Source organism: Ostrea edulis, chromosome 8 (assembly GCF_947568905.1).
Source record: "Ostrea edulis chromosome 8, xbOstEdul1.1, whole genome shotgun sequence".
NCBI classification, from domain to species: Eukaryota; Metazoa; Mollusca; class Bivalvia; order Ostreida; family Ostreidae; genus Ostrea; species Ostrea edulis.
In genome coordinates this window covers 42,701,658-42,724,006 of record NC_079171.1, presented here as the reverse complement: position 1 = coordinate 42,724,006, position 22,349 = coordinate 42,701,658, and the positions used below count along the sequence as shown (strand labels likewise).

The window sequence follows — 22,349 nt, the reverse complement described above, 5'->3', positions numbered from 1 at the left end:
AATTTGAAGTCCCTCACCGGTCTTGGTGACGTCTCCATATAAGTAAACAATTATCAAAAGAGACGTCAAACAATAATTAATCAATCATATTAACAGCATCATGCATGTATCGACGTCATCGAATTTCCGAAATGCTGACTGTTGAAACCCCTGTAACAACAACTTGTTTGTCAGTAGCTTGCCCCGATTCACGAAGTGATCATACAGAGAACAAGCTCACGCGTACCTAGACAGTTGAGAGACATAATCTGAAGTTGATTATGAAATATTGCAACTTAAATATGGGACGTTGAGATGGAGAAGCTGATATCATACCGTTTGTCATAAAGTTGAGTTGTCAGCTGTTAACATCTGTTTGATAATATATCCAAATACGAAGCAGATATGGAAGACTTTTTGGTTTCTTTTATTTCCAGTTCACTGGGATATACATGCGTCTAATTAACAAGATATTAGTTAAAATTCCTTTTATTTAAACGGTTTGCTTCATGTGCATATTCACGAAGCCTTTTAAAACAACCAAACACTTAAGACATACTATAAGGACAGCAAAACATTATAACGGTTAAATTATTTTGTTATTTGCTTGTGATGATCACCCACAAATTCATATCTCGTCATCCTTCTATGATATTTACATTTAATTGGGATGGTTCATTTAACTATTCATCGCTTTGAAATTACACATGTTGAGCCCTATTCGTAAGAAGGTCGCGTCAAACCTAAGATTCTAACATAGGTAGTGATTTCCCCTTCGCTAAACGCTCAGCATTTAGAAGTGAGAATCACGGGTCTTTCGCATATGACCTTAGAATAGGAGATCCCGTGTCTGAGATCTGATGTGCGGGATGTTTTTAAAACCTCTTTGCAACTACATAGAAAATAAATTTTAAAAAACCACAACCGGTGAAACGCTACATTGATATTTACGTTCTAAAGCAATCATGTGTGCTATCATAGGATAGTGTATGGTATTCTTTTTTGTTAAGGTGTGTGTTCACAATCATGCAACCTTTGCAATTATGAAGTGAAAGAAACACAAACACATGCGTAGAAATAGGTTATTCCTCTTGGATATTATGGTGTTTTCCAATATAACACAAGAAAATTTATTGACTAAAGTATCAAATTCGGTCGCAACTACTTGGTAACTATCAGAACTATGCAAGATGAAAAATTGAAGAAAACGAACTGTGATCAATCTCATAGATACTACAAAGAATATAAAATTGGGAGTATGGCAAACAAGAATACCTGGAAATATCAGAGGTTGGATCTGGTACCTAAGAGTAGACACCCCTGTTAACTATAACTTAACAAACAATTTAGAAACCTTCATGTTTTATATCGAAACTATTCTTTTTCCTGCACGAGTCCTTCACGTTAGTTCATTCTGAGACGCAAAGGACATTGTACACACTTTAGATAATAGTCCATAACATAAGGTATCTTTCAAAATATTCATATCTAGAATGCATTTAACTATATAAAACTGTAACAGGAAGGCAGAAAATACAACGGACCAGACCGGAATTCGAAACCGGGTCCCCTGAATCTCTAGTCGGGTGCTCTACCAACTGAGTTATCTGGCCACCGGCGATCGAACCCGGCTGACCGCTACACTACTCCCTTCTCAAATGTTTTCCCACCCTGAAGACATCAATTTGGGATCTTTATCCTCTGGTAGGCATCTTTACCTGTCAGTTTCAGGAGCTGGTCTACGGCACTTAATGTAACAGGAAGGGAGAAAATGCAACGGACAAGTATTTAAAACGACCAGATGTCTCACGATATTTAATAAAACATCAAACCTTCATTGCTTCCTTGATAGTATACAAAATCAATTGTATTATTCCTTTGATAACTCTGTGATCTAACTTTTTCCTTTCAGATTGATATTTCATGTTTTACAATCCCACTATTCGGTTTCAAAATAATCGTTATGGAAGTCAGGTTTTACGCCGGTCAGGGTTTTCGATGATTTTTCTTCGTTTGCTGTTACATTTTCTTCTTATTTCCTTTTAAAGAACGCGTCTTCATCAGTATATGCAACCTTGGTAACAACATTGAGGATGATTTTCCATCATAATCGGTTTATTTTATGGAAAAGTGCGTTACAGAAGCCATGCATCAAAAAGTGACATCGCAAAAAGAAAGGACGGTGATAAAACTACATCTGATTGAATGTTGATAAATGTTATATCCAGGGTATATATGTATGTACACGTCTTTGAACATATAAGAATTTTTATAATTACTAGCTTCAGTGTTTTGTTTCTGGGGAGCTAGTCGTTGGTTACGGATGGCAGGAGAAATTGGCAGCAAAGGGGTATATTTTAAAGAATAAGGCAAATATTTCCTACCCGGCATAAAAATGATACATGGTTCAAAATCCCATCTCAATTACAGGTTTATTTTGCAGAAATAATTTTATGTTTTCCCTATTTGGACTGTCGATAATGTCTACACAGTTCTAAAGAGCAAGTCGGTTCCTAACTAATGTTTTTGCTTCTTTACTAGCAGTGGCTTACTAGGGTAGGAAAAGTGATCAATTATCTTATCTCCCCAGTCCGTGAAAACGACTCCCTGAGAGCCTGGATATGTATTGTACTTTCTCCCCTGTAAACCAAAGTGAAATTAGAAATGAATTAAAATGAAAATGAAACTTAGGTGTAAAGTGTTGACGGAATTACAAATAATGAGAACACTTGTGTTTCACTCGGGATTAAAGATATCAGTGATTATTGTAAATAATAACTTTTATGTGACGTGCGAGGTATTTGTCTATCGCTTTACCCTGACCTGTTGTTATGTCTGTGTGGCGTAATGGCTGTTTTTGATCTAATTTTACCCTTCTCCTTACTTGCTGTATTTCATCCAATCAAATGTAACATATTCGTCACGTGGTCATTTTTGTTTGTTTACTATGTACCAGGAGCCACGCTAGTTCAGAGCAGCAATTTTTGTAGTAAAACACTCCGTATAGCAATACTCCATTGTCACAGTTTGAGGATTCACTTACGGAAGGATTAATTTTGCTTGCAGAATATTCCATTCTCACTCAACGGTGAGTGTTTGTGTATCTTTGATGGAATTTTTGCTCTGATCTTATGATATACAGATAGCGTGGGTTGAGATCGCGTGGGTTGAGAAAATCTGGTTCTTACTAGTATGGAGATGGACCGCAACTTGGACAGCTCGAATCTGTTCAGTGTGTGTTTGATTGGACATTCTTTTATTACACGTCTACATCACTACATGCAATTGAATGGAACATTACGGAATTTAAACTTAGATGTGGAGAAATTTTAGCGTATCTGTGCGCGCTCGATGAGGGTTACATGTGTCACAGCTGGGGTCTTCGAACTTTTTAAACTTCTCTAACATACTTTGTATGTGTTTTATTCAAATAGGAGAAAATGACATTGCGCAATCCGACTGCACCACTTTGGCCCATGATATTCTATCGTTAGCTGCTTTTATGCACAAGGGACTTGGAATCTCGGTGGTGGTTATTGGTCAACTACTGCGCCGTCAGCCGTGGGCATCTTCTAGGGTTTCCAATCACAAGATTGTTGTCACCAATCAGCTGTTGAAGGAAGGATATTCCAATCAAAATGGAGTACATTTCTGGCATCACAGAGGGTTTTGGTCTGACCTCAATTTTTTTAGGTCATGATGATGTTCATCTCTAATGTCCACGCCAATCAGTCCATGTTGTGTCGTCCTCTCCAATGCACGTATTGGTGAAGCATTCGTTCGGCCATTCTTCATTACCACAATTTACTAAGGCCAGTATAAGTGCATTTGTTCCTTTATATGTTATACATGTACATGCTATGTGGTTGTTATTATTATACCAGGTGTCAGTTTACAGTCTTTGTTTGTTCATGTACAGTGTATATTTATAATCACAATTTGCTTGTCTATGGTTGATATCAGAACCATGTCATATCTCTCATATTTGTTAACCAGCTTTTGCATGTGATACTTGTTTTTGATTTTGACAATGTTTTGTATATTTGCTTTGGTAGAAGGCGTATTGATAATGAACAAGGGATTATGTCCCAGTTCATCCCTGTGACTTCTTGTGGAAGTTGTTTGCAGTTTTTGCTAACGAACAATGGATTATGTCCTGGTTCATTTTTACGCCGTTTTTGTGGTATTTGCACAGGCCTGTCACTTACAGCCTGTTTTCATGATTATGAGGAGCACAATTGCATTATTGTGTCATTACTTTTGACTGACCATGTGGCTCATTTGTGAGTTGATGGTCATACTTGTCTTACATATGAAGCATTTGTACCTACTTGATGTGATATATATCTATTCGCTTGTTGGTGGAGCTTTGCACACCTTGATTTTATATTTTACATAAAAGGAAAGTTGCACTGTTTATATAATATGGAGCTGTTAATATTGGGTACTTTCTCGTCATTGTTGGTAGTATATGATGTAACAATTTGACGGAAACTTTTTTGATGGCAGGAAATATTTTTATGCTAGAAAATGTGTGAAATACAATGTTTCTGAGAATGTTTGCTGTCAAAACACGGGTGGTACACAAAATTCGATATAAGGGCCGCACAAGTTCAGTAGTTGGTATTTAAGTCGAATACAGGTGGAAAAATCGGAAGAAAAAGCGCCTTTATTAAAATATATGCGATAAACATTGTAATTTACTGATTTTTCCTTTCAAATCGGAACATCCTATTTCTTTGTTAGTGTTAATTACAAATAATTGTTTCTAGACAAGCAAATGTTTTGAATTTGAGATGAATGAGCTTTCAGATTTACTGTCCTCGGTTTCCACGGCAAACTACTGCCTACTTTCCAGACTACTTGGAATAAAATTGTGATAAATTTTCACCCTCTCTGGACAGACAAATAGCTAATCTTCTGTCTTAAAATCGACAGCTTAAATTCCTTCAAATATATATCAAACCTTCAAATATACTGTCTTTCCTCGATTCCTATAATTAACTTTTTTATCAGAACGAAGAAAGCTCTCAGAAAGTATCGTACTTTTTCATTAGGGCCCCCGTGGCCGAGTGGTTAGAGCATCGGGCTCAAAATCACTCGGCCTCTCACCTATGTCGGTGCGGGTTCGAATTCCGCTCGCGCCGGTAAGTGAGAAAGCTTCCCAGTTTACTTTCGGGAGGTCGGTGGTCTCTTCCCAGGTACATTGTATCTAAGTTCTCTCTTCCACCAATGAAAACTAGGCGCCGCCAGATAACTGAAAAATTGTTGAGTGTGGCGGAAAACATCAATATATCAATCAATCAGATTTAATATCCGATCCCAATAGTTTCCGAAGTTACACGATAAACAATTTTCACGATAAACGGAAAACCTGATACACGCAAAACACAATATGCGATACACCTGATAAACGCAAAACACGATAGAAAACGGAAAACCTGATAAACGCAAAACACGATACAATACATGTAGGATACACACACGATACGATAGGATACATGCACGATAGGAATGTCAAGAATAACGTTGCGGGAACTGTAAATGCTTAAGGATTTAAGATTTTTTTTTGCATACTACCCTAATTGAACTAAATGCAGATGTGAATAACATTAATCTCAAGTTCGTTGTAGTGAATATAATAAATTTCTTTCAACAGTAAATATTAACAAAGTAGTATAAGTTATTTTTGTATATTTCCTATACCCGTGTCCATGGTACATTGAACAAAAGATCGTGATATAACAACACATCTACATGTACGTCATAGTTATAACTGGGAAGTCCTTGGTGTAAGCATAAAGAGTATAACAGCTAAAATATTTCTTTTTATTTGGAAATAATATCACAATATTGAAATTTGTTTTCTGTAAATAAATAATTATACCTACCAACGAACAACGGTATGGGCTTCATCGACAACAAATAATCGGAAGGATTTAGATGATGACAACATATTCTGCCATTTGTCAATCTGATTTTAGATTTCACTTTAGAATAAGTAAAGAAATGTTCTACGACATTGTATCAATTGACGATAGGCGAATGCTTTCGTCACAGCACGGAGGTGGTTCTGCAGATGTTGTTCCAAGCAAACAAGTTTTGGTATATCTAAGCTATCCTGTAACAACCCATGAGGGAAAATGGGCATCTTTTCAACATAACGATGTCAACTGTTCACGCTGTTGTAAAAAGATTGAATTGACACATGAATAAAAAGCTGCCAAAAGTACCAATAGTTACGTTACAACTTTTAAAATGCGTTCATCCACATCTCAAAAGTTTTAAAGAATCAGCGCATTTACTATGGGCTGTGGACACTGTCAATAGAGCGAATTCATAAAAGAAACAAGATATTGGGGATTTTGGTAAACTCTACATGTATAAGCTGGGGACGTGGCAACAGGGGGAGGGGCTATTTTGCCCATCCCCCGACGTTACTAGATCTAACTTTAGACCTTTTTCTATATGAATAATTTCTTTTCATGTCTTTTCTCTTGTCAGGAAAATTTGGTAAGCCCACTCCTTTTTCAAAGTTGTCCCTCCCATGCTTTTGAAAACGGTGGTACATCACTGTAAGTTACCATATATGACAATGCGTATCCGCTATTTTCCATTTAGAAGACAGTTTTGGTGAACTGACTCGGTAAATGCGCCAATGTCGTTAGATGTAATACTAAAATTGTTTAAAATTAATTTGATTAAGATAATTAGCTTGCCAGATTTTAACGAGCAACAGCATATTGCTCAAGATTTCCAGCTGAAATGTGGACTGCCAGAAATACGACTTTCATCTTGCATAAAAAGGGGAGAGACACAGATTTCTTAAACAGGAAGTATTTTCCCTCTATGAAGCTTCAGGTAATGTTTGACAATTACATATCAAAAGAAAAAAATAGAATGTCAGGAACTTGATTATGCTGTATTGCATGCTAAGCATATAATATGCAAAACTTGAATTGCCTCTCTTTCTTCACAGATAACGGTGGGTGCTGATATGCTTATTCGCAATGCTTATATCGACTGCTATGTTTCAGCCCATGATGCTTCAGTATTAATAAATCAAAGTCATTATCTTAATGCAAATAAATATATTATTGCAGCGCGTATTCCCTTAAAGACTGGCTTATTACTCCATTAAAATTAATCGCAGATTAAATAGTCAACAAAGAAGATTCTGAAGAGTTATGTCGTCAGGAAGACAAGTTGTGGAAAGAAGTATATTGACCAGTTTAAAGAAAGGTTTTAGATAACTGACTGATGTTACAATTCATGACCCTGACGAGATTGTGAGAGCCATTGTTTTAGACCGCATTTTGTACAATCTATGCATCATTCCTGAAGACGGTGTTGAAGACTTTGTTGAAATTAACAAATATTCTTAAAATATATTTCGTCGATATATCTCTTTTCCAATTGACATGCTTGTTTGTTTGCTTTTTTTTTTAAAGATTTTATCCATAGATTTAACAAATATTTAAAAAATAACGTTTTCAATTTTCAATTTTTTTCTTTAAAACATTACAACGTTTGTATCTTAGTCTTTTAGATACGCTTTAATAGATATTAATGGCATGCACCAAATCACAGCGAAATTTGGACTCTACAATTTCTTATTTGCAAAAAACCGTCCTTTTTATCATTCCCGATAAATCACAAAAACTTCATATCTAATAATTGAGAGCTTCCATCACTCTTTCGATAGTGAAACCATATATCATATGAGGTGTTTTAACGAGTCGTTAAATAAAAGTGTGGTGTAATGAGTTACCTTAAAGCAATGATACAACGGAAATTAATATTGCATGGAATATTTTGAATTTAATGAAGTTTTAATGCCACATTAAATATGGATACAACCGGGTTCAGGACAGTAAAGTGATTATCTATATCTGTGATCCTGAAATGGAAGAGAAAGCACATTAGTACTGAAGTCATAACAATATTTGCATGTAAAAACGTTTGATAGAAAAGTGTCACATGATTTTACATTTCACGTGAAATCATTACGTTTCATGGACCTCAACTTCCTGGAGGTCGTGCCTACCAATACCCCACCAATTTCAAACCGCACTGAAGTACACAATCTATATAATGTTTTAACATACAGAAGCCAGAGCTTCAAAATTACATCACAACAGAACTGTACAAATTTGAATTTAATTGATTCAAAAGCAATCAACAACACTGCAGCTTGATGGAAATTCAAAGAGTTTAAAATGCAAAGCTAAACGGACAAGTCAATCACTTGAGTTTCTTTAAATTAGATACATTGTGAAATCCACGTATATGATAGCTATAATTAAAGTCTTCTAAGAAGCATACATGTACATGATAAATACATTTACGCTATTAATTATATTATGTAGTTTTTGTCATGAGCGAACATTAACGTTCATTTGAGCACCATTTTGACACGTATTTACTATGCTTTTTCATCAGGTAGGAATATTTATCATAAACGGATATATGAATTTTACCTATGTCGATCTTGCGATGACATTTTCTAAGATGTGTAAAATTCTTCAGAATCCTTATTATTAGAACTTATGCTTACCGTATGATACAGGTAAATATCTGTAACTATCTGTAATCCCACGTAACAAAGCAATATGTTTTTAAAATATTTTAACAACATTTAAAAATGTTGGAAAAATGTTTTATTGATGTAATAATGTGTACGTCTCAGATACGTTTTAAAACCATTTCTTGATAATGTTTCTTAGAATGTTTTTAAAACTATCTATTTTGTATTGCTTATAGGAGTTAGGAGACTGACCACTGTTTGTTGTCTTCACTTTTCATGAAACACTATAGGAATATTTCTTTTTCTTTCGAAAACATTTTCGCAAAACGATACTTAAACATGATTTATAATACAACATGAACATGGATCAGCTTTCGTGAATACTTTTATTTAAAGTGAATATCCTAAGTTTTTAGTCTGATAATGATATTATGTCAATTACCTTATCTCTCCGTCTCATTGTACTGGGGATTACTTTAAGATTTCTTGCAGTCTTTTGTTTTCCCTTTTCTAAAACAAAAGACCAATACATCATGAAATCAATATTAATGAGCATATCATTTGTGACAGAAACTAATTGTGCTACTGCTTTAAAAGATCCTATATATGATTTTTCTTAGCTTCAACTGAGTGTTTGAATTTACCGGCTATTGGTATTTTGCAAAACAAAACGAAAAGCGGTTGAGGAATCCACTGTGAAAAGTAGGGTTTGTAGAATAAAATACCGACCTTAAAGTTCCAGTTTTTATATATAGTTGTGTCCACTCATGGGAATTTTTCTTCAGCTTACTTCTGTAGTTATTGTGTAGACGTTTTTTTTTTTTTTAATTTTTGATATGCATTGATTATTGATTAAACATACATTTTCTGTGCTTCTTCCGTTCCGTTCCGCAAAATATCAATATCGGTGTGACTATTTGTATTTAGCAGAACGGAACGAAATGCATCGAAAGTAAAGTGTTGCAAAACTATACCAATTTTTTAAACAAAGTTTTTAGACATGCTTAATATATTTGTTCAAATTTGTTTCAATTTCCCTACTGTTTTGAAGACGCGTTTTGGTACCGGTTGAAATTTTTCTAATCTTTGATAAGTACAAAGTATTTCTTTACTTGCGTTACGGTATCTATGTAATTTCCTCACAAATCTAAAAAAGAATAAATGTGTTGGTTAAAATATGATCGTTGAAATAAAAATACAATTATACACTTGAAAAAGTCATGTTAAAATGACGGTAAAGAAACCATAAAGATCTAACCAACTACATGTGTATAATACTAATAATATGTAAGTCTAAAAAGATGTGTTTTAAATGTTTTTTAAAAGTGTTCAAATTCTGACAACGGCGGAGGGTATCAGGCAGAGAGTTCCAGAGTGTAGCTGCTCCCACATCCAAGCGCCTGTTTCCATATGTAGAGGTTCGACATCTAGGTCTAACTAATGTCAGTGAATTTTCACATCTTAGGGAACGATTCGGTTGGTAAACCTCCTCCAAGTATTTTCGTGCATAAATTCGCCGAAACAGACTTGCAGATATAGATCATTCTAACTCTTTGGATAAAGTTTGTTTTTTAAATCACCTAAACAGATATATACATATATCTGTATTTTCTAGGAAGTACACTACTATACAAATTAATATGAGTCGTACTTGAAAGTTAAAAAGGAAAATAAATTGTGAATATCATTGTCTTGCTTAAAGGAATGAATGATTATTTCGTTAAGTTTTCCATTCAAACACTCAGTTCTACATCAAACACGGAAATTAGAAATGCCCGTCTACAGCCCAATCAGCATATTCCTACTGATTCTCAACAACGTATGTTATGCATATGGATTTTTATTCATTGATAATCCTGAAAATGAAACGCATATTTTGATATCTCAGATGCCGAATAATAGTTTAAACAGTATAAGCGATATGTATTTGATACGTAATTTATTCCAGTATTTCAAGCAACTCAACTAACAATCCCAGACAGCACTTTAACCAACGACGTGTTGAGGAGATTTGATCGGTCGATTTTAGCTAATTTCATTCGTTCAACGTCATTATCTGCATAGCAGCTTTTTCTGAAGTGTCGTAACGTTGAATTCGGTATTCTGCACGCACGGAGATTAAATAAAAAAGGATGGATTTGAAATTCAGGATGGCTTTTGTTTATCAGTATGTTTGCAGCATGAGTCTATAAAAATAAATCCTTCACTTACCCTAATTGTTACGCCTGGGAAATCCGTTTTAATTTTTGATAAACGGACGCCGAGCTCAATGTACATTTGCAGTTTTACAGAATTCCTATAATTCTTCTGTTCCCGCTAAGATGCTAAAACTGTCATCTATATATCGTTCATAAAAACTGGTAGTATTTCAGATTTTCAACAAGGATTCGATTTCATTCCCCCATGTCTAAATGTAATGTTGAAATCCTTATTGCCGAGATCAGCATACATCATTTCTAAAGTACTTTTCCTGTTTCGTCTTTTACACGATGTTCTTGTAATGTTTTTTAAATGATGTCGCAGGCTTCTTTTCTAGATACACTGGAATAAAATGCTTTCATGTCCATATAAAATAGAATAGAAGAATGTGTTAATGGTCTATTTACAATAAAATGTTTCTTTTCAAAAATATATAATATGCTGAACATAACTATCAAGGGATGTATTTGCAAACGAGAATTGTGACTTAATGCATTCGACTATCATTTATTTGGATGCTGTTGACCATTTACTATAGTCCGAAACAGTTTGTTGATTTTGTGTAATTTTGGATACGCTTGGAGTTTTCCCGATGCCACTTTGGTTAACAAAAAGATAATGTCTTAATTCAAACGAAATAGATCTCTTTTTATGCATAGAATCACGATCAAAGGCAGATGAACCCTCGGTATTATGTTTTGATGTTTAATGATGCATTAATGCAAAACGCACACTGTTACAAAAGTTGTTAGTCCTTTTCTTTTCATTGATACTTCGATTAAACGAACAAGTAGTTGATTTAATTTTTTTTTTCTATTTGATATATTTTCTGTATAAATGAAAAATATAAAATTAAACTTTTGCATGGCGTGTTTCTTTCAAAACATCGAACACGTCATGAAACACAATGTGATGCCACAATCAGTTTTCTATGATGCAGAAATCGAACGAATTTTTCAGGCAATTCAAATCAATATAAATGCATAACTCAACAGATATTAAGTATGTCGACATCCCATCAATAAGTCCGATATGTTTTGAAACAGGACATGACATTGTGACGTCTACTGATTTCATGAACAGCAAGTCACATTTCTTTGGCAAGGTTTATCTTGCGATAAGATCTCTTCATTTAAAAACAAAATTGCATCATTCATACTTGCTACCGTAATAGATTAAGTGTCGCTTGTTATCATCGTAAATACAGAAGTTATTTATGCCCTATAAACCCCTGTCTGAACTATGTGTGGTTTTTATTGCAGCCGAGAACAGAATACACATCATGAGCTTTCGTCAGTTCCGATACAGCTGCAAACAAAACAAATGATAAGAAGAATTATGTCATAGCACACATTCTGCTTATTATCATCATCATGGGCATAATGTCATAAATTCTTATTTTATAGAACATTTAACAGAAAAATTGTGACATTGGTATCACAACTTTGCATGTAATACCACTTAAAACATTATATATGCAATATATATCAAGGTGCATCTATTTAACATTCATAATTACTTTACAAATATAAAACCCAAAACTAAGAATCCTGTCGAAGTTAGCTATAAAGATGTCATGCATAATATGTTCATCATTTGGAACATGGCTTCCTTTACTATTATCACTTACACACGCAAGTACTCTGAAGATGTAATCAAAATATGCTGGAGTTCCATTTAACAATATATTGGTAGTTTTTTGTGATCAGGTCTCCCAACAGTCTGCTAGAATCCCATGAGTGCTAATTTGTTAGCTGACCTGTTTGCATAATCTCATGAATCATAATTTATTCAAAAATATTACGTGAGAAGAAACATCTCTTACTGTGACCTTCAAAGCGACATTAAGATATATCGACAACGTTTTGTCTATTGACAATAATCATTTTCATTCATGTGTCGATTCGAAATTAAAGACACCACAGGGTCATTCACATTTGCTTCATATTTAGATATTTTATTGCAAACTAACAGGTCAACTTTATAATAAACGGGATGCTTTCAGCTTCTCCAACGTTTACTTCCCATTATCACCTGCATATGGTGTTTATGTCTCTCAGATGATTCAATACGTAAGAATTTGATATGTGTATGATCAGTTTTTAAATCGATGCAGGCTACTGACGAACAAGTTGATGGTGCAGAATGTTCAACTGTCTCGTTGAGGGTCAGCATTTCGCAAAATTTATGGTCGTTGTTACGATCTAGACTGCCAATACAACCTATCATTGGGTCAAATTCTGTCTGACGTGTTTCATACCGATTGTTGGGCCGTTCTTGGTACACTGATTTTGACTACGCATAACTCCGTTTACCTGATCAAGATATGGGGCGAAACAGTAGAGTGAATGAAACGTTCACTGTGTAGTGTATATTGGTTCTTATAAAGCGTAAAATAATTAGCGCCTCAAAAGTTTTGAAAGCAAAAAAAAAAAATAGAAATTTTCCTGCGTGGTCGCTTATCCGAAAGTTATGGTAGAAGTATTTTTAAAAAACATGAATCTACTTTTGCGCGCTGGTAAGCGGGTTATTTCAATTTCAATGATGCAAGCCCGATACATATAAGTTTTGCATTTCAAAATGAGATAAATTGTAATTTCGTTGCATCATCCGAAGCATACATCAGTGAAACCACACATACAACATACAGTCCAGTGTTCTTTTTAAGGGGATGCATAAAATTGGGTGAAGACCTTGTGTTTAATCAGGACCTATATACAAGCGAAGGAGCAGACGCATGAAAGATGACGACAATAAACAGTGATCAATCTCAAACTCCTATAAGGAATACAAAATAGAGTTGGGCAAACATGGACCCATGGATATACCAGTTTTGAAATCAAGTGCCTGGGAGAAGTATACATCCCCTCTCGACCGGTCACATATTTTGATCACATCAACGGAATCAAAATTAGTGTGCCAAGAACGGCCTAATAATCGTCACGATACGCGTCAGACAGCATTTGACCCGATGATAGGTTGTATTGGCAAACTAGATCTATATAGCGATATTGATTTCAATCCAAAACTCAGCTATTAGCAAGCAGTCAAAACGTCGTATATCAAACAGATGGGTCCTCCAAAGCATGCTGTTTCTATTCATAGATAACATTAATGAGTAATTAAAACAGTTCCAAACGGTCTATCCAATCTTAGGTAAATAAACTGGAGGTGTGAAAGAAAGAGAACAATTGCTTTAAAGTAGCTTTTATTGTTTGTATCTTTCAGTTGATCTGCTTATGTATTTGTCTAACAGCTTATTGATATACATATATATATATTAACAGAAACAAATTAAGGACAGTTTGTTTGCCCTAACAAGCCTTTCAGTACTATTGACATCAAACCACGAGACGCTAGTGGTAAATCAAATCAAAAGAGCAATGGATCTATTTGTATCATGCAATGTCAATATTTCGACTGTTAGCAATACTTTTGAGGTCGCCAACGAGTTCGGTATAATCCAAAGTAAGGACAATATTGACTGTAACGTCATGCAAAATTGATATATGGTTATGCCAGTAAATGATATACTTTGAAGCTAATTCCAATACTATTCAACGTAATCAATGCTTAACGCTACATTCATTTTTGGATGAAGAATCAGTCAATAATTAGATTTGACGGGATGCCAGGAATTGAACCAGGGTCCATCTGGCTATAAATCGAATACCTTAACCAATAGGGCAGCGTTTTACAAAAGCACTTACGACTTAATATCGACTTTGCATACTGAAATTTCCCCTGTTTATATGCATGGGTGTGATAAATTTGTGATCAATTTGTAATGTCTTGAATTGTGTGAAAATTCTTTCTTTAAGAATAAAAACCCACTTTATTTGGTACTGAAGTACGACATTAATAGAAATTACCAAATACAAAATGGCTTGCTATAGATTACATTCTACCATTCTATCATTCAATGGTTCATAATGAAGTACTGATCTGCTATAAAATTAACGTAAATTCGTTATATCCAACAAATTCATGCTATTTCTACAACTACGGGGAATCTTCTTACTTTAAGCTTGAATGCATTACAATAATATTTAAATTAACAATAATTTTACTACTTATCTAGGAACGTATTATTCAGGACATATTTTCTGCTAACGTTATAAGCATTCCCAATATTAGAATCCAGTTCATTATTTTCCAGTGTAGGTTAATGATGTGATCACTATATGATTTTTCAAACAATTGAATATAAAACTTATACAGTACCAATTTTGATGCACCAGATGCGCTTTTTGACAAATAATGTCTCATCAGTGATGCTCAACCGAAATGTTTGAAATCCGAAATAACTATGAAGCTTTAGAGCTAAATATAGCCAAAAACAGCGTGCCAAAAAAGTGGAGCCAAATTCGTCCAATGATAAAAGCTATGCATGAGAGAGATAATCCTTAATTTTTAAATGAATTTCTAAATTTTGTAACAGCAATTAAATATACATCCGTATTTTCAAGCTAGTAACGAAGTACTTAGCTACTGGGCTGTAGAGACCCTCGGGGACTAAGAGTCCACCAGCAGAGGCCTCGACCCAGGGGTCATAATATAAAACTTATACGGTACCAATTTTGATGCACCAGATGCGCATCGAGTTTTTAGCTCATCTGAGCCGAATGCTCAAGTGAGCTTTTCTGATCAAAATTTGTCCGTTATCTGTCGTCAGCGTCGTCAGTGTCGTTGTCGTCCGCTTAAACCTTTCATATTTTCATCTTCTCCAGAAGCACTGGGCCAATTTCAACAAAATTTAACACAAAGTATCCATGGGTGAAGGGTATTCACCTTTGTTCAAATGAAGGGCTATGCCCACTTCAAAGCGGAAATAATTACAAAAATGCACAAATAGAGTGGAGTCATTTCAAAATCTCGAGAATCACTTGGCCAGAAAAACTGAAATTTTCATGAAAGCTTCCTGAAATACGGGAAATTCACGTTTGTCAAAATCATGACCGCGGGAGATATTGAGGCCACAGTAAGGGATCAAATTTATACATGCAAATAAAAAACATAATCTTTGGAATATCTTCTTCTCAAGAACCACTGGGCTAGAAAAGTGGTGATTTACATGAAAGCTTCCTGACATAGAGCAGATTCAGATTTGTTCAAATCATAGCCTCCGTGGTTAGGGTGGGGCAGCAATAGTGGATCATAGTTTTACATGCTGATATATAGGAAAATCTTCTTCAGAACCACTGAGCCAATTTCAATCAAGCTCAAAACAAATTATCCTTGGATAAAGGGGATTCACGTTTGTTGAAACGAAGGACCATGTCCCTTCAAAGGGGAGATAATCACAAATATACAAAAATGGGGTCGGATCATTTAAAAATCTTCCTCTAAAGAACCACTGGGCCAGAACAGCTGACATTTACAAGAACGCTTTTTGACCAAGTGGAGATTCCGGTTTGTAAAAACCATTATCGCTGGGGTTAGGAAGGGGCCACAATAAGGGATCAATGTTTTATATGTAAATGTATAGGGAAGTAAACTTGGCACAAAGCATCCTTAGATGAAATTTGTTAATATGAAAGGTCTTATCCGTCTACATGGGCATATGATAATTGGTGAATTTGTAGTCAAGTTTGATAAATAAGTTTGAATATTGGTTAATGTTAAGTTATGTTTGATAAGTTTTTTTCTGAACCAAGTTGCTTGTATAATGTTGATTTTGCTCAAGCTTGTTTTTTTTTTCTTTCTTTTTTTTCCCTAGAAACTGTTGCTCATGTGAGCGATGTGTCTCAAGGCCTTCTTGTTTATGTCCAAATACTTTTGATTTGAAGATATCACTGTTGAGTATATTGAAGATTTAAAGTAAAATGCTTACCATCAGCTAGTGTTAGTATTGAAAACAAAAATGGACATCACTATGCATACGAATACCGCAAAGTAGCAAAGTCAGCATTTAATCAGAGTAAACAAAAACACAAAAACATAAGTAATGCGATCAACCAATTAGGCAACGCTAATACTCAGCATTAATACTGTATCATCAATTTAGTTCGGTAATGCACAGCCAAAACTACTGAAAACTATCAAAAGATGAGTTTATTTTGTGAAATGAGTGTAGTCTGATAATGTATGGTTTCGTCTCAATTTATCTGTGACACGTGAGTGAAGAGTATGGGACTCGTCATTTATAGTTTTATTTCTGTTATGTCTTTTAAAAAACCATTTATCAGTCTTCGAATTAGCAAGCGGTATCAAGACCCTGAATCAGTAGTACATTATCGAAAAATCTCGAGATTGAAACGACGCCTTCTCTAAATAAATTCTCACGCAATTCATACACAGTTGTGCATTGTGTAGAAAGGTCTTTCTTATTCTTTACAAGACTAGAATCCTACCTTCCTTATCAAATAGAATAAATTAAACTCAAGAATATCAGCAGATTTGGTTGTATGGAATGTCAAAACAAGATTTTATAGATGTCATCACTCAAATAAGAAATCCAGAGGAAAGTTCATATTCTCAACTCTCACGTTGCCTTTAAAATGCCAACGATCTTCTTAAAGTCCTTCAAATAGGCATATCCTTGCACAGGCGTTAGATGCTTTCTTCAAAATGAGAAACATCAAAATCATAGTTTTGATACTGTCTGTTTACAGAATAGCAGGACACACTTCGTTAAATCATACAAAGGAATCATTTCCTCGCAACACACCTGGTAAACTATCCAATGATCTAAGAAATGTTCTCTATCAAGAAAGTATTGTGCGCTTCTCAATGGTACAAAACATTCAGAGATTGACAATGGATGTCATAAACATCAGAAGTGACAGACAAACCTTGAAGAAGAATCTTGACGATATGATGGAGGAAGTAAAGACTTTGGAGACAAATGGCCAGAGACTACAGCAGGAAAACAATGTCCTTAAACAAAATCTAACGGACTTGTATGCAACATGTAGTGACAACAAACGATTCACAGCCAAGGAGAGTCAGGGATTTGATGTGTCCCAAATACTAACTATGCAAAGACAGATATCAGTCCTCAAGAACAATAACGACAGACAAGCCATGGAGAATGAAAATTTGAGAGGGAGATATCTTACTCTGTTACAGGAAAATGGCGATTTCAAACACCAACTGAACGAAATGAATGCAACATTGAGTCAAATCAGACAGCTTGATGATTTTAACCCACGGTTACAGGCGATAGAAAATAATATACGAAAGCTTACGTTTTCCACTGATGTTGCGCTGAATGACATCCGTGAGGATCTGAACGGGTCTAAACTCCAACTGCAGAACATCCCATCGGAAGTATGGGCAGGTAAATCAATTCTCTAGGTATGGCAAAGACTTTTTGTCGAATACCGAATACTTAACCTGCGTCTGCATTACTTGGGAAAAGTAAACATTTCATGATTTACTCTAATAATCACTCTTTCAAAATCCTTAATTGATAATCTTACTTCATTGATTAATTAATGTATATGCAATTGCGGACTTATTGCACTTGTGAGATAAAGGAATAATCAAATTATCGATAATAATACTGTCCTTTATTTATACAGGAAAGCACAATTAGTTTCAGAACTAGTTCACATTGTGATCCGAAAAACGTATACACGTATAGACAGCAGTATTATATAGATACAACATAAACTAGATATGAAGTTGTTTTACATATGATCTGTTCCTAGCAAAAAGGCCCTTAATTATTTTAGTGCTAAAGTGTGAACTATAGATAACAATCCCTCAAAATATCAAAGCGATATTGATTGTTGTTGAAATATTGCAGTCAATCAAAGGTGACAACAAACTCTTTATTGATAATCATGACCTTTTTCTTTACAAGTATACACAAATAATGTCATGTTATTTCATTATGACGTTTTTGAGAAACATTGTTGAATCAGGGTGAAAACAGTTCTAAGATAAGCGTTGATATATTCGTTAATAGTTTACAAATTTTGACATGATATTCCATATTACTATCTTCCAACAGCGTACCATTTTGCTTGATGGAACGTGCATATTCCACTCACTGTTGTTTTAAAAGTGAATTTGGTTGACCATGCTATGCTATTCTTTCAATGTGATTGGTCACTGAAAATAAAAATAAAAATAAAACCTATTTCGTTGAAATCTATAAGAAGCCTCGTCCAAACATTGGCAGGTTCGATCAAGTGAGGTGTCATGCTGTTGTTGATATGATAGGAAATAAATTCAGAGCAGGGTAAACAAGGACCCCTGGAAACACCAGAGGTGGGATAAAGTGCTTAAAAGAAGTGAGCATCTCCTATTAATCAGTTACACCGGCCGCGATCGAGACTGAATCTTGATTAAGTGAATATACAAATATGAAGTTAACAATTATGTGTTTAAAATGACATATACATTGTATGTCGGGAAGATGATCAATTTAGATTTATTGCTATTTTTCTAATCCTCCAAGAGGTTCCACTTTCTATTTTTATGTGAATTTGTATATATGATTTAGTAAGGTTAGTGATCAATGTGTTCACAGCTCAAGTTTGCGAACCTTAGGCTTAAGTTGGTTTGGAAAAGAAATGAGTAATAATAAGCAGAAAATTCAAACATTGTTATCGTAGATATAAGTATTTATATGTTATATCAGATTTCACTTTTGATTTTTGTATTCCTAAACAATTATTCAATGAAATATAATTTAGTGGTAATTTTAATTCAACCTACGACTTACCTTATCGGGTTAACGGCGGGTGTGACCGCTCTTCAAGAGATGTGCACTCCTTCTAGGCACATGATCCTACCTCTAGTATATCCAGAGGTCCATTAAAACATATTTTTCTATAGCCACACATTACACTCAAAAACTTTACTGTGTAGACGTTTTGTTTGTTATCAGCTTTTGTAGTGTAGTTGTAGTGCTGGTCTCCTTTTCTAATTAGTTTTCTTTCTATGTAAATATTCTAGCGATAGATAGGACATATATATGATAGCCCCTTTACTGTAACCTTAAAGTAAATTTTATGCCATTGTTTGTTGGTACCCATTCACGATTCATCAATGCCGTATATTGATTTTGGTCAATCTTAAGTCATTTTTCTACAGAATAAAGGTTTTTGTAAAAGTCTTATTTGATTCCATTGTGTGTTTCTTTTTGTCGACAGACTGATACACATACAGGTTACACAGAGTAGGTTCTTTGACAATGGTCACCACCTTTGGGGGAAAACTCTTATTGCGAAAAATAAAAAAAAATTGATCGCAAAATATAATTTTCTTGTAGAATTTCAAAACAAATAATTTTCATGCAGTAATTCTAAAAATATTTCCTACTGTAAATAAAAGTTATTTCATACAAGAAACGAAATCTTACACGACGATAAAGATTTTTCTAAAATTTCATGAGTATATTCCAATGTCCTGTTATGAAAACATTCCAAAAGCGGGACAGAAATTTTATAGTCTTCATTCAAATATGCATAATATCACAAACCCCATCAATATACCATACAGCAATCTTAGCGTTTTAACGTTCATTCAAAAACTCATAGTATCATGCAAGGTGAATATAACGAACAGTGATCAATCTCATAACTCCTACAAGCAATACAAAATAGATAGTTGGACAAACACGGACCCCTGGACACACCAGAGGTGGGATCAGGTGCCTAGGAGGAATCCCAATCGTCCCAATCATCACAATCGTTTTCTCTGAATGGTTTACTGTCCTTCATTTCTTGATTTAATACGTACAATATGCTCCTATCATGATTAATTCATTTCTATTTTATATCCACAGCTTGCGAGAAAGGATGGTACCAGTTTGAAGATAATTGTTACCAGTTCTCAAACAGTTCTCTAACATTCAATGCCGCAGTGGTGAGTTTAAGCTTCTAATATATAGTTTCCCTTTAGCACATGGTTTTTTGATAGTAAGGCATCGGTTTTCCATTTGTTTGCTTGATATAAATAAAAACCATTTTGATTTTATAGACAATGTGTAATAGTGCTTCCAAAGGTGCAATCCTTCTTGAGATTCGAAGTCCTGAAGAAGAAAACTGGATTAGATTGCAGATGCAAAGACAAGGTATATTTGTAAATGAAACCAGTCTTTAGCATTTAACATGAAAGGTGAAGATAATGAACATTGATTTATCGCATAACCCCTATAAGTAATACAGAATAGATAGTTGGGCAAACACGGACCCCCGGATAAATCAGATATGGGCTCAGGTGCCTAGGAGGAGTAAGCATCCCCTCTCGACCGGTCACACTCGCAGTGAGCCTTTTATCGTGATCAAGTAAACAGAGTTATCCTTACTCAAAATCAGTGTACCAAGAACGGTATGGAAGAAGTCAGACAGAATATGACCCAATGATATGCTGTATTGGCAAATTAGATTGTTATAACGACCATAGAATTTGCGAAATGCTGACTTCAGTCGAGACTATTGAAACTCCTTCATCATCAACTTGTTTGTCAGTAGCTTACCTCAATTTAAAAACTGATCATACGCAGAATATTTTCATGTTGATCATATCAGTTGAGAAATATTCATAAACACCACAGGCAGGTGACAATGAAATATTACTACATAGGTATGAACAGTTGACCATGTAGAAGCTGAAACCATCCAGTTGAATTTGAGTTGTTAGTTTGCCGTTAATGTCTATTTTCAATAAAATATCACAACATTCGATCTCCTTTTCTTTTGAGGTTGGAAAACAACATGGATAGGTATAACAGATTCCCTCGATGAAGGCACGTTTGTGTTCGCCTCAAGCGGCAACAAGATACAGAATGTACACGCCGACTGGGGCAGAGGAGAACCCGGAGGCGGTACGGGAGAGAACTGTGGGCTGCTCCTGCTGAAAACGAAAGGATGGCACGATTATCCCTGCAGTTCCAAATATCGATCCATCTGCAAGAAAGCAAGAGTTTAGACATGTTTTGTACTGATTTCATTTGAGAATGTCAAGCATGAGATCGGGGGGAAAATTTTCATTTCCTGTCTCCGATGCAACTTCAACCACAGTACATAACGAAATGATACAGTGATATTGACATATATTTGTATATCAGTGGTAATAAAGAATTTAATTTGAATCAGGTAATCTCTCTTCAATGTATGAAGTTCAGGTGTACAGTGTCACAACATATGCAAGATTCTCAAAAATTTCAAAGAACATTTCGTACTTTCAAATAGCAAAACTTTTTACAAATCAACAGCCCCATGCTTATATCGACGACGTCATAGAATTTCCGGAATGCGAACTTCAAACGAGACTGTTGTAACCCCTGTAACATTCACTTATTTTCCAATAGCTTCTCTTGATTTTACGATTTATCATACGTAAAACATATTCACGCGTATCGAATCAATTGAGAGACATAAACAGAGTGGTAGAATGTTAAAACATACTCCATATCACGACTGAGTCTCTGCAAATAGTAAGTAAATGACTTTATTGAACAAATGTAAACTCCCAAATTTAGTGAAAATAAATCAGTGTTAACATTTTAAAACAGCGGAGTTACTTTGAAATGCACAATGCTTTTTTTAGATGTTTATAAAAGTTCACCTCCCATGAATACATGCTGTACTTGGTCATAATATGATCTTATTATTTCAGTCTGATTTGATAGCCCCTTGATTCCCGTCTTTCTTTTCGTAATTGGTTTCAAACCTGCAGATTCAAA

The 22,349-nt window shown here is 34.8% G+C and overlaps 2 protein-coding genes and 1 long non-coding RNA gene across 3 annotated transcripts in view; 2 read left to right on the top strand and 1 right to left on the bottom strand.

Moving 5' to 3' along the window:
• The window catches only part of LOC125662394 (uncharacterized), a 1,158,266-nt gene that overhangs the window by 809,131 nt on the left and 326,786 nt on the right, over nucleotides 1–22,349 (top strand). The window lies entirely within an intron of this gene.
• Nucleotides 5,795–17,907, bottom strand: LOC130049091 (uncharacterized). Its single transcript, XR_008797612.1, has 3 exons — nucleotides 17,896–17,907; nucleotides 8,949–9,016; nucleotides 5,795–8,066 (listed from the first exon to the last, which is right to left on the bottom strand). It is a non-coding gene; the product is annotated as an uncharacterized LOC130049091 (long non-coding RNA).
• LOC125661712 (CD209 antigen-like) lies at nucleotides 11,049–21,755 on the top strand. The gene is made up of 4 exons (XM_048893849.2): nucleotides 11,049–17,987; nucleotides 20,448–20,527; nucleotides 20,642–20,735; nucleotides 21,366–21,755. Exons 1-4 carry the CDS (start codon nucleotides 17,276–17,278, stop codon nucleotides 21,590–21,592), a joined length of 1,113 nt encoding a protein of 370 aa, XP_048749806.2. The 5' UTR covers nucleotides 11,049–17,275; the 3' UTR covers nucleotides 21,593–21,755.